The following is a 12,540-nucleotide window of genomic DNA, read 5'->3' as shown; positions in this document are numbered from 1 at the left end:
TTGTGGGAAGCTTGTGGAAGGCTACCTGAAACGTTTGATCCAAGTTTAAATTGTTTAAGGCAATGCTACCAAATACTAATTTGGAGTAAGTAAACTTCTTACCCAATGAGAATGTGATGAAAGTAATAAAAGCTGAAATAAATCATTCTCTACTATTATTCTGACATTTCACATTCTTAAAATGAAGTAGTGATCCTAACTGACCCAAGACAGGCTATTTTTACTAGGATTAAATGTCAGGAATTGTGAAAAACTGAGTTTAAATGTGTTTGGCTAAGGTGTATATAAACTTCTGACTTCAACTGTAGCTACAACCCCCTTGGCGTTTTGCTGCATTACAACCTGTAATTTAAATGGATTTTTATTTGGAATTCATGTAATGGACATACACAAAATAGTCCAAATTGGTGAAGTGAAATGAAAAAAATTGGTGAAGTGAAATTTTAAAAAGTAAGTTAAGAACAAATTCATATTTTCTATGACAGCCTAGGAACAGTGGGTTAACTGCCTTGTTCAGGGCCCCCTAAATAAGATCTGGTGAAACCAATTACCTTCAGAAGTCACATTATTAGTTAAAGTCCACCTGTGTGCAATCTAAGTGTCACATGATCTGTCACAGGATCTCAGTATATTTACACCTGTTCTGAAAGCCCCAGAGTCTGCAACACCATTAAGCAAGGGGCACCATGAAGACCAAGGATCACTCCAAACAGGTCAGGGACAAAGTTCTGGAGAAGTACAGATCAGGGTTGGTTATAAAAACATTCCAAAACTTTGAACATCCCACGGAGCACCATTAAATACATTATTAAAAATGGAAAGAATATGGCACCACAATAAACCTGCCAAAAGAGGGATGGCCACCAAAACTCACAAACTAGGGGGCATTAATCAGAGGGGCAACAAAGAGACCAAAGATAACCCCGAAGGAGCTGCAAAGCTCCACAGCGGAGATTGGAGTATCTGTCCATAGGACCACTCTAAGCTGTACACTCCACAGAGCTGGGATTTGCAGAAGGGTGGCCAGAAAAAAGCCATTGCTTAAAGAAAAAAATAAGCAAACACGTTTGGTGTTCACCAAAAGGCATGTGGGAGACTCTCCAAACATATGGAAGAAGGTACTCTGGTCAGGTGAGACTAAAATCAGGGAAAATGCTATGTCTGGCGCAAACCCAACACCTCTCATCACCCCGAGAACTACATCCCCACAGTGAAACACGGTGGTGGCAGCATCATGCCGTGGGGGTGTTTTTCATTGACAGGGACTGGGAAACTGGTCAGAATTGAAGGAATGATGGATGGCGCTAAATACAGGGAAATTAATAGTTATACATGCTCAAGTTTTCTGTTTTTTGTCTTATTTCTTGTTTGTTTCACAATAAAAAAAATATTTGTGGTAGACGTGTTGTGTAAATCAAATGATACAACCCCCCCCCCCCCCCCCCCCAAAAAAAAAAAAAATAAATTAATTACAGGTTGCAAGGCAACAAAATAGGAAAAATGCCAAGGGGGTGAATACTTTTGCAAGCCACTGTATGCACGTATACAGTGCCTTCAGAAAGTATTCACACCCCTTGACTTTTTCCACGTTTTGTTGTGCTACAGCCTGAATTTAAAATGGCTTGGATTGTCACTGGCCTACACACAACACCCCATAATAAGTGGAATTATGTTTTTTGAAATTTTAACAATTGAAATTAAAATGAAAAGCTGAAATGTCTTGAGTCAATCAGTATTCAACCCCTTTGTTATGGCAAGTCTAAATACGTTCAGGAGTAAATATTTGCTTAACAAGTCACATAATAAGTTGCATGGACTCACTCTGTGTGCAATCATAGTGTTAAATATTGACTTGTGAATGACTACCTCATCTCTATACCCCACTCATACAATTATATGTAAGGTCCCTTAGTCGAGCTGTGAATTTCAAACACAGATTCAACCAGTAACATGGGAAAATATTTAAATGTTTATGTTTTGTTCACATAATATCATTTAAAAGTATGCATTAAGGTATCTGTAATATAATGTGTGGCAAAAACGAATGTAGACCGTAATAAATGCATTTCTATAGTTTGCCCCCAAAAAATACAATGTTGGGGGAGTGCCAAGATGGAGGCACGGTGGCTTCAACACAGCACCATCAACAGTCATCTAGTGTGTATATATAAATCATTTGTTTACATTCTGCTCTTTAACTAACTGACTGACTGTCTGTCTGTTCCACTGCTCCTCTCCATGTTCTCCTCCTAGTGTGCTCAGGGCCTGGGCTTGGACGAGCGCACTGCCACCATGGACCACAGCAGCTGGAGCGGAAGCGAGAGCCCTGCAGACGACATGGAGAGGATGAGCGACGAGGCCGACAAGGCCATGGACGGGGACCCCGAGGGGGTGTGGAGCCCCGACATCGAACAGAGCTTCCAGGAGGCGCTGGCCATCTACCCCCCCTGTGGGCGCAGGAAAATCATCCTCTCAGACGAGGGAAAGATGTATGGTGAGTAGGCTACGAGCAAGGAGGAAGAGAAGAACCCCAACGAAGGCTGCTAGAACTGCGCTATTGTTCACAGAAGTGTAGAATGTGGGAGCTATATTTAGTTAGAATTATTAGAAGGAACACATATACTGCACAGTGTTTCTGGAAGTTAGTGAGAGTGTGAAAGTGCTGTAAGTTAGGGAGAGATGCGACCAGTCAGTCTCTGCTGGAGGCCTTGAGTGCTACAGGAGGGAGGCAGGGGTTTAGAACTAAAGCTAGTGTGAACCATTACTGGGGAGCAGATGGTCTTATGTCTGCCACCAGCTGCGCTGTACACTCTCCCCCCTCCCCCTTCCCCTGTTTCTCACACACACACTCCCTCACTCTTCCTCTCTTCTGTCTGCTCTCATGTAACCTCGTCCCCAGGCTATTTCGCACAGTGCACATAAGCCTAGGATATCAATGATTCAAGGTAGGCCTTAGTGGGAGTGACCATAGAATTCTATGGGAGTGACCAACTGAGTGAAGAATTTGTCATAATTACATTTCTGTGAATCACACAACTGAGAGGTATGGTGAGGGTTAGGGGGGGAAGGTGTTGTGGGAGATGATTGGTTGGTAGATTAAGCCAATGCCTATGCGCTGGGAGATTCTCTTGATCTTTCTGTATTGGCTAATGAAGGCCAAGTTTGACAAGTTGGTCCACCAGACTCTTCGCACATTTGGTCAGAAGTGTTTGGGAACGAGATAAGCTCTCATGCTGTGGTGATTTTAGCATGTCAATCTTGGTGGGGCAAAAAATAAAATAATGTTTTAGGTGCATGCCAGCAAAGCCACAACACTAAACAATACAATTGCACTATAACAGGTATTCCCAAACTGTGTACAGGGCATGTGCAATGCCGCGGGGTACGCCATATAAAAATGGTGTTCAAATTTTTTTTTAAACAAAATTGTCAAACAGTCCATTTATATTTTCCAACAGGGCTATACATTTGGGTGAGGTTTTTTTCTCACCTGAGTAGCCTTGTTTCACTCCCAAAAATAAAATTAAACCATCTAGTGTTCAGTGAAGTAACACCACAATGTCAAGTACAGGTAGCCTAGTCAAATAATTAACATCCAATCACATTAACCGTTACTCTCTCACGGAAATTACAACAATGGTCCGTGTGTAGTCAAACGTAGCTGCTGCTCATGTTGGTATCTGTACTGATGGTGCAAAACCCATGACAGGGAGACATAGTGGAGTGGTAATGCGCATGCAAGCAGTTGCTCCCGACACCTTGAAATACAGTGGGGCAAAAAAGTATTTAGTCAGCCACCAATTGTGCAAGTTCTCCCACTTAAAAAGATGAGAGAGGCCTGTCATTTTCATCATAGGTACACTTAAACTATGACAGACAAAATGAGAATAAAAAAATCCAGGAAATCACATTGTAGGATTTTTAATTCATTAATTTATAAATTATTTTCTGTTACTCCCCGATAGGAAGAAGTAAACATTTCACGCCCCCCAACTCTCCGCCGTGACTGTAAATAGTATCATTTGTCTATAAAATTGTTATAAGTACACCTCTGCATAACATTGTATCCTTATTAACATTAAAGAAAACAAAAAAATAAAGAAATATAGATCAACTTACAACAAAGAATAACTTTATTAACATTGTTTTTTAGTCTGTAACAGAAAAGACTTAAAGTGCATCAATTTGCCTGAAATGTAAAAAAAAAAAATTCCATCCTTATTTAAACTGTAAACATTTTGTTGACCATTTGATACTAAAAAATAAAATAAAATATAATCAATAAATAATAATACATTCAAATTGATCAGCAACATTAACTCTGGAGCACAAAATATGAAACACCTATAAAACAAAAATGAATAAAACAATTTGTGCTGATTTATTTTTATCAAAATGAGGAAGTCAGGATTAATGGCTACAATGAGCACATTTTGCAAAGCACAGCTTTTCGAAGCGGGGTTTGAAGCATGATACTGCAACTCACAGCTCCTGCTCAATGTTTAGCTGGGACCTGTACTTGGTCTTCAGTGCAGTAACAGCAGAGAAGCCAGTCTCACAAAGATAAGATGTTGCAAAAGGAAGAAGATGCCCATGGCCCTCTGCCCTAAGAGTGGATACTGCCTCTCTACACTCAGAATTCACTCAGTGTCTGTGATGTGAACCTCAGTCTCAATGTGGAGTCAGACGTCATATCAATGAACTGGTCCTCCTCTGCAGAACTGAAACCAGTTGGAGCTGGTGCATTGAAAGGATCTCTCACCTAGTCATATTAGGAACTGTTTTCAGGGAAGTACTTTTTAAAGAATTCCATCAGTGATGAAATATGCTCCTTAATATATGGAATCACTGAGGTGGCATCATAGTCAGTAGTGTCAACAAATTCATGCAGGTTCTCGAATGAATCAGTATTTCCTTCATCAAGTCGCCTGCCCCACATTGCAAGCTTTCGAGTGAAAGAGCTGATCTTGTCTGTGACCTGAGGGAGGTGTTTATCTTTCCCTTGAAGCTGTAGATTTAGTTCATTTAGCTTTCCAAATATGTCACTCAGGTAGGCCAGTTTTGCCAGGAAGTTCTCATCACAAAATGTTTCTGCGAGGTCATACTTGTGCTCCTGCTCCAAAAACATTCTTATCTGCTTTCTGAGCTCAAAAACTCGGGACAAGACTTTTCCTCGTGACAGCCACCTTGCTTCACTGTGAAACAGCATAGCTTGATGTTCAGCTCCCATCTCCTCACAGATAGCAGAGAAGACTCTTGTTTTTAGTGGTCTGGTCTTTATAAAATTGACTACACCTACAATGCCAGTCATAACCTCACTTAATTCAGAGGAAAGGTGTCTTGATGCCAGTGCTTCTCTGTGTATAACACAGTGTGTCCACTCAGCATTAGGTGAGGCCTTCTTAATGAGTGCCCAAAGTCATTTTCTCATCCCTGCCATGGTCTGTGCACCATCACTGCAAACACCAATGCAGTTCTCCCACTTTAGCCCATTCTCAGTCAGGAAGCAGTCCAGCATTTTGAATAGCTCTTCAGCTGTGGCTCTGTCTCTGACATATTTACAGAACAGTAGATCCTCACACAGGGAGTTTGTCATGTCTAAACGTACATAAGAGATAAACAAACAGTCTTTGTTGATGTCAGTTGCTTCATTGAACTGTAAGGCAAAACGTTTGTCTTTGAGTTTATCTACCAGCTGTTCTTTAAGGTCGTTAGCAATGTCATTTATACGTCTGGTGACAGTGTCATTGGACAGAGGGATAGTTTTATTTTTGCAGCACTTGAGTCATCCAGCATGACAGAGACCAGGTCTAATGCTGCAGGCAGTATCAGCTTCTCTGCTATGGAGTTTTTTTTTGCACTGAGGAATTTGGTATGCCACCTTATATGATGCTAACAGTGCTCGCTGGTTTACTGAAGTAGCATTCACAAAGCGGGACGATTGTTGGCAATATTCGGCACATTTTCGCTGAAGAAACTCAAGCGGCTTATTAGCGTTATTGGGGTGTAATGTCTTTAAGTGACGCCTTAATTTATTTGGCTTCATGCTGTCCGCTGCCAACATTTTTAGACACAGTAAACATACCGGTCTTTCCTCGTCTCCCCCACCGTAGTCACAGTGAAGCCAAGCGCTACATACACTTCGTCATATTTCCTCATCTCCCACCGTAGTCACAGTGAAGCCAAGCGCTACATACGCTTCGTCATATTTCCTCATCTCCCACCGTAGCCACAGTGAAGCCAAGCGCTACATACGCTTCATCATATCTCCTCGTCTCCCACCGTAGTCACAGTGAAGCCAAGCGCTACATACGCTTCATCATATCTCCTCGTCTCCCACCGTAGTCACAGTGATGCCAAGCGCTACATACGCTTCGTCATATTTCCTCGTCTTAGCTTTCGGGAGACTTACGTTTGTCGCATTAACTCCGTCTCTCTCCGCCTTTCTTTTCATCCCTGTTAAATATTTTTCCACGGTGTCTCTTAAGGGTTTGTTACCTGCACTTCATATCTCCTGCTCTGTGCTCTGTGCTCTTGTTCGGTGCAAAAAACACTAATCCCCGCGGCAAAAAAAAGCATGTTCCCCGGGGTCACACGAGCCCCCCCTAGCATCGCTCCGAGTCCCCCCAGGGGGGCGCGCCCCACTATTTGAGAAGGACTGCCATAAGGCAAAATTGATAACTAAGTGGCTCGGGGAACAAAACATTGATATTTTGGGTCCATGGCCAGGAAACTCCCCAGACCTTATTCCCATTGAGAACTTGTGGTCAATCCTCAAGAGGCGGGTGGACAAACAATACCCCACAAATTCTGACAAACTCCAAGCATTGATTATGCAAGAATGGGCTGCCATCAGTCAGGATGTGGCCCAGAAGTTAATTGACAGCATGCCAGGGTGGATTGCAGAGGACTTGAAAAAGAAGGGCCAACCTTACAAATATTGACTCTTTGCATCAACTTCATGTAATTGTCAATAAAAGCCTTTGACACTTATCAAATGCTTGTAATTATAATTCAGTATTCCATAGTAACATCTGACAAAAATATCTCAAGACACTGAAGCAGCAAACTTTGTGAAAATTAATATTTGTATCATTCTCAAAACTTTTGGCCATGACTGTAGTAACCAAAAAAAGTGTTATTTTATATTTGAGATTCTTCAAAGTAGCCACCCTTTGCCTTGATGACAGCTTTACACACTCTTGGCATTCTCTCAACCAGTTTCATGAGGTAGTCACCTGGAATGTATTTCAATAAACTGGTGTGCATTGCTAAGAGTTAATTTGTGGAATTAAGCCAATCAGTTGTGTTGTGACAAGGTAGGGGTGGTATACAGAAGATAGCCCTATTTGGTAAAAGACCAAGTCCATATAATGGCAAGAACAACTCAAATAAGCAAAGAGAAACGACAGTCCGTCATTACTTTAAGACATGAAGGTCAGTCAATCTGAAACATTTCAATAACTTTGAAAGTTTCTTCAATTGCAATCGTAAAAACCATGAAGCACTATGATGAAACTCTCTCATGAGGACCGTCACAGGAAAGGAAGACCCAGAGTTACCTCTGCTGCAGAGGATAAGTTCATTACTTAACTGCACGTCAGAAATTGCTGCCCAAATAAATGCTTCACAGAGTTCAATTAACAGACACATCTCAACACCAACTGTTCAGAGGAGACTGCGTGAATCAGGCCTTCATGGTTGACTTACTGCAAAGAAACCACTACTAAAGGACACCAATAATGAGAAGAGACTTGCTTTGGCCAAGAAACATGAGCAATGGACATTAGACCGGTGGAAATCTGTCCGTTGGTCTGTTGAGTCCAAATTTGCGATTTTTGGTTCCAACCGTCGTGCCTTTGGAAGACGCAGATTAGGTGAACGGATGATCTCCGCATGTAGGGTTCCCACCATGATGCATGGAGGAGGAGGTGTGATGGTTTGGGGGTGCTTTGCTGGTGATACTGTCAGTGATTTATTTCGAGTTCAAGGCACACTTAACCAGCATGTCTACCACAGCATTCTGCAGTGATAGACCATCCCATCTGTTTTGCGCTTAGTGGGACTATCATTTGTTTTTCAACAGGACAATGACCCAACACACCTTCCGGCTGTGTAAGGGCTATTTGACCAAGGAGAGTGATAGCTTACTGCATCAGATGACCTGGCCTCCACAATCACCCGACCTCAACCCAATTGAGATGGTTTGGGATGAGTGTGACCGCAGAGTGAAGGAAAAGCCGCCAACAAGTGATCAGTATATATGGGAACTCCTTTAAAATGGTTGGTAAAGCATTCCTCATGTTGCTGTTTGAGATAATGCCAAGAGTGTGCAAAGCTGTCATCAAGGCAAAGGGTGGCTACTTTGAATAATCTATATGGTTCGTTGCCACTGTTCTCATGTGACCTCACTACCCAAGCTCACAGTCTGTTTCAAACTCAGGCCTCTTACTGAGTAAGAAATCTTATGTAAAATATGGAGAAACCAGAAACATCTTTAATTTCAGAATTATCAGCACTGTGGCACTTTGGGAGCTTTTTGTGAACTTCTGCTGGTTATAAGTGTGTGTACTTCTATACGTTTTTGTTTATAATTCAATAGTAATGCATACTATGCTGTATAATATATTCAGGTTGTTTCTGAGGCTCTTGACCCACAATGGAGTCAAATAGAGTCATCTACTTTGTGTCTGAGTTTTTGTTTATTGAATTTTGCACGACTGCTTCAGGGTTGTGATTTATTGAGTAGGATCAGAACAGGGTAGGGCAGAGGTCCTCAGTATTGGATCTTTTCTAGACTCAGTTGATTGTTTGTTTACCATCTGTAGACAAGAATGATCTCTCTGGAATTTTACTCAAAAAACATTTAAAACACTTAAGGCCACTTTAGGGCTCTAATTTAATCTGTATCGCCGAAGCGTTACAGATTGCACAATCGAAATTTAAAGGTAATTTCCAATTGAGCCGACATATGCAGCGTTTACCATGAATCTAGTCTCCGCTAACGCGGGATCATTGCCTTTAAATCCTGTTGATCACTATGCTGTGAGCCCTCCCTCTAATCCCCCAAACAGAGAGGTGCTCTAGGCTGATTTAAGTGGGTTGGTTGATAGAAATACAATGGTTTGCATTAGTTAGTGCTGGAACCACACAGATGGCCTGGATTCAATAACTTCCTTTTGCTGTCCACCGGGTCGCATCCTTATGAGACAACAGAGTGATTGAGCTCTCACGACATGAGACATTGTTTGACGAGGTACTTTGCGGTACCGTGTTGGGTGGCATTGGAATCTGAACATTGAGAGACTGGAGGAATGACGCAGAGCGGCCTAGATTGCTCACTAGAGGAGGCGGAGTGAGACGAGGTTCTGGTCCTCCTGAGTGCCTCTCTTCAGCCCTCTGCTCCCTCTGCTCAATGCAGTTAATTAGTAACTGTCTCTATAGCAACTGCCTTTTTACTCTAAACAATGTTTATTGACTGGGGGAGGGGGGGGGGGGTGACTGTGGCAGGTGGGGGGGGGGGGGGGGGGGGGGGGGTTGACTGGGGCTGGGAGGGGAGTGACTAGGTGGGGGTGGCTGGGGGAGAGTGGCTAGTGCTGGGGGGGTGATTGGAGCTGGGGGGAGTGACTGGAGCTGGGGGGAGTGACTGGAGCTGGGGGGATTGACTGGAGCTGGGTGGGTGATAGGAGCAGGGGGAGAGTGGCTAGTGCTGGGGGTGTGATTGGAGCTGGGGGGAGTGACTGGAGCTGGGTGGGTGACTGGAGCTGGGGGGAGTGACTGGAGCTGGGGGGAGTGACTGGAGCTGGGGGGGTGACTGGAGCTGGGGGGGTGACTGGAGCTGGTGGGGTGACTGGAGCTGGGGATGAGTGGCTAGTGCTGGGGGTGTGATTGGAGCTGGGGGGTGACTGGAGCTGGGTGGGTGACTGGAGCTGGGGGGAGTGACTGAAGCTGGAGGGGTGGCTGAGGAAGGGATTACTGGGGCTGAGGGGAATGACTGGGGCTGGGGGAAGTCTCTGAGGAACCCTAGGACTGCTAGGGGCTGACTGATCACAACACATATACCTCCTCCACATGCTGTATTAATGCATGTTGTCTGTGAAGTTATCGACCACACCACAGTGTAATCCAATTCAGAGAAGAATGGGACATTTTCCTGACATCATCACCAGAGGCCACATTGCACTTATTTTGTCAGAGCGATTAACTCCAGAGAGAAATCTGTGTTTTTAAATAGTATTGACAGTCTCCTGCTGGGTTAGATGAGGAGCAGATAGGACTCTGTTGTGGTTCCATTCTGCCACCATTTATCCTGAGGGTGGAGAGGCCTGTCATGATGCCTCATCACCATTAGACCATAGCAATCTGCTGTCACTCTGTTGGCCAGGCCAAAAATCCCAGCGTGGTTTAGCTGGAGGAGAGATCAGAGCAGACGCAGGTTGGAGTATGTAGCTAGCACCATTAGTGACATGACCATTTACCCCCTCTGCTTCTGGAACAGGTAGTGACTGAGGTGCAGGTAGTGACTGGATTTGGCCCTTTTTAAGTTCTGAGATATTTTAAATGTAAAATCCAGTGCATTGACACTGTCACCAACAAATAGCTCAATTAAAATGATTAAAACAAAAAAAATGGTTTATAAACGAGGGATTGGAAACTGTGTACTCGTGAGCATTGATTTGGTTTAGATGAGAATATCTCATCTCTACCTTCTAGCTATTGTGGATAAGATCTTGTGCATCAAAGCTGCCAGCATGCCCAGTATGAGAAGACATACAGTCCTCGTGCCCTCAAGGTAATGGGGTCTCCTTCAGGCTGTCCTCTCAGTATGGTACATACAACGTCATGGAGCTACAGTAACGTGTAACATTACAGCATGCTTCACTCTATGATGGGTACAGTACAGAGCCTCAACTTCTGCTTCTAGCATTTATAAGTGTGACCTGGTGCTGTATTAGTACAAATACAACTATAAATGCTAGCAGCTTAAGTTGAGTTTCTGTAATGTCCTCAAGTCTCAAAGAGATTGTTTAAAGTCGTGTTACAAACAGCTAGTGGTCTGCCTGTCTGTCAGTCGACGCCCATGCCAGCTTGCATTCTACAGTACAGTAGCTCTGTGGTGCGGGCAGAGTTGGTATTGACACTGAGCCACTCATTCTCCCTGGCATGGACCTGTATGGCATTGTGGGAAAGGCTCACCTTGAGGAACAGCTCCACAGAGTTCTCCTCTCTTTAAACTTTACATACTTCCCATACAATTTATCCTGCTTCTTAGAGAGCCAAGATAATGCTTAGAGAGAGAAAATAGTGCGATCTACACGTTATCTTCAACAAAGGATGGAAACACACTGAAGTTGCACTTCTCAATGTATTTTTACTACTCTGATCTAAATAATTGCACAGGCTTTGTGTAAAATAAGTCAATAGTTCAGCTGTATTTTCTGCATTATGTGTAGAGGGGAGTTGTCTTTTGTGGTGTGAAATTTTTTGGAAGGGTAATTTTAGGGAGGCGAGCTGTGATCAGTTATTTTACGACCTTAGTGGTGCGACATGACTTTGTCCTTTTAGAAAGGCAGGTTATTTACTATGCACAATGGAGGTCAGGGAGGTTTATTGAAGGCGTGTAAAATTCAAATTACAAGTGCTCTGGAAATATATGGAGAAATGTAAGGCAACAAAACTGTTTGTGTTGTGCCCTAGAGAAGCATTATAATGGTCTGGGTGTATTGTGGTGTTGGTTGAAACCTTTACCTTTCCAACCCTGAAGCAGGGATACTGACAGAAGAGATGGAGATGCCTGCTGCTGTACTGTAACAAAGACTGTATTTTCATATTAAAGACATTGTTATTGGAAGAGAAAGATAATCAAGACCTCCACTGTTTATTTTTTATTAATGGCTATTGGTGTGCAATGGTAGGAATGGTTGGAAGAATGCTTCAGTAATGTGAGCCTGTGTGCCTCCAGAGGGGTGTAAGCTGTGACCATGCAGGGCAGGCCTGTGCCTGTCATATCTCTCTCCCTCTCTCTCTCACTCTCACTCTCTCATACACAGACACACACACGCACACACGGTGATGAAACCTCAATGTCATGACATACAAAGACCTGCCATTTTTACAGTAACTAGAAATTAGAAACCGATCTTCATACAATAATGTTGTGTCTTTGGCATCATTAAAGTGTAGACTGTTATTTTATTAAATCAATTCTCTGTAATTATTATTATGTGATTAAACTAATCATGTAAATGTAATTTACTAGGAAGTCGGGGCACCAAGGAAAATCTTCAGATTACAAACTTATAATTTTCCTAGTATAACTCTTCAGATATTTACATTTCTGATCAATTTGTATTTTTATTAATGAATTATTCTTTACCTCAAGTTAGCCTCATTCCAAACGTCATAAATTGTTGGTTATCTGCACAAACCCAGCCTTTACTATGAATCATCCATATACCAATTGTCTTAATAATTTATTTATTAACTAAATAAATAATTACAGAAATGCACAAACAAACAACAGTTATGGTTACAAGGAAA

At 42.7% G+C, this 12,540-nt stretch overlaps 1 protein-coding gene across 3 annotated transcripts in view; it reads left to right on the top strand.

The window, feature by feature from the left end:
* The window catches only part of LOC110498779 (transcriptional enhancer factor TEF-1), a 96,830-nt gene that overhangs the window by 34,922 nt on the left and 49,368 nt on the right, over positions 1-12,540 (top strand). For all 3 annotated transcript variants that reach the window (XM_090211406.1, XM_090211399.1, XM_021575409.3), the window contains one exon: positions 2,254-2,494. In XM_090211406.1, coding sequence (XP_090067532.1) covers positions 2,293-2,494 — 202 coding nt within the window. In that variant the 5' untranslated portion in view covers positions 2,254-2,292. The remainder of the gene's footprint in view (positions 1-2,253; positions 2,495-12,540) is intronic.

The sequence above is a fragment of the Oncorhynchus mykiss genome, chromosome 2 (genome assembly GCF_057628025.1).
Source record: "Oncorhynchus mykiss isolate SJ-2025 chromosome 2, ASM5762802v1, whole genome shotgun sequence".
In the NCBI taxonomy this organism is placed as follows: Eukaryota; Metazoa; Chordata; class Actinopteri; order Salmoniformes; family Salmonidae; genus Oncorhynchus; species Oncorhynchus mykiss.
The sequence above is the reverse complement of the archived record's forward strand: the minus strand, read 5'-3'. Positions and strand labels throughout refer to the sequence as shown.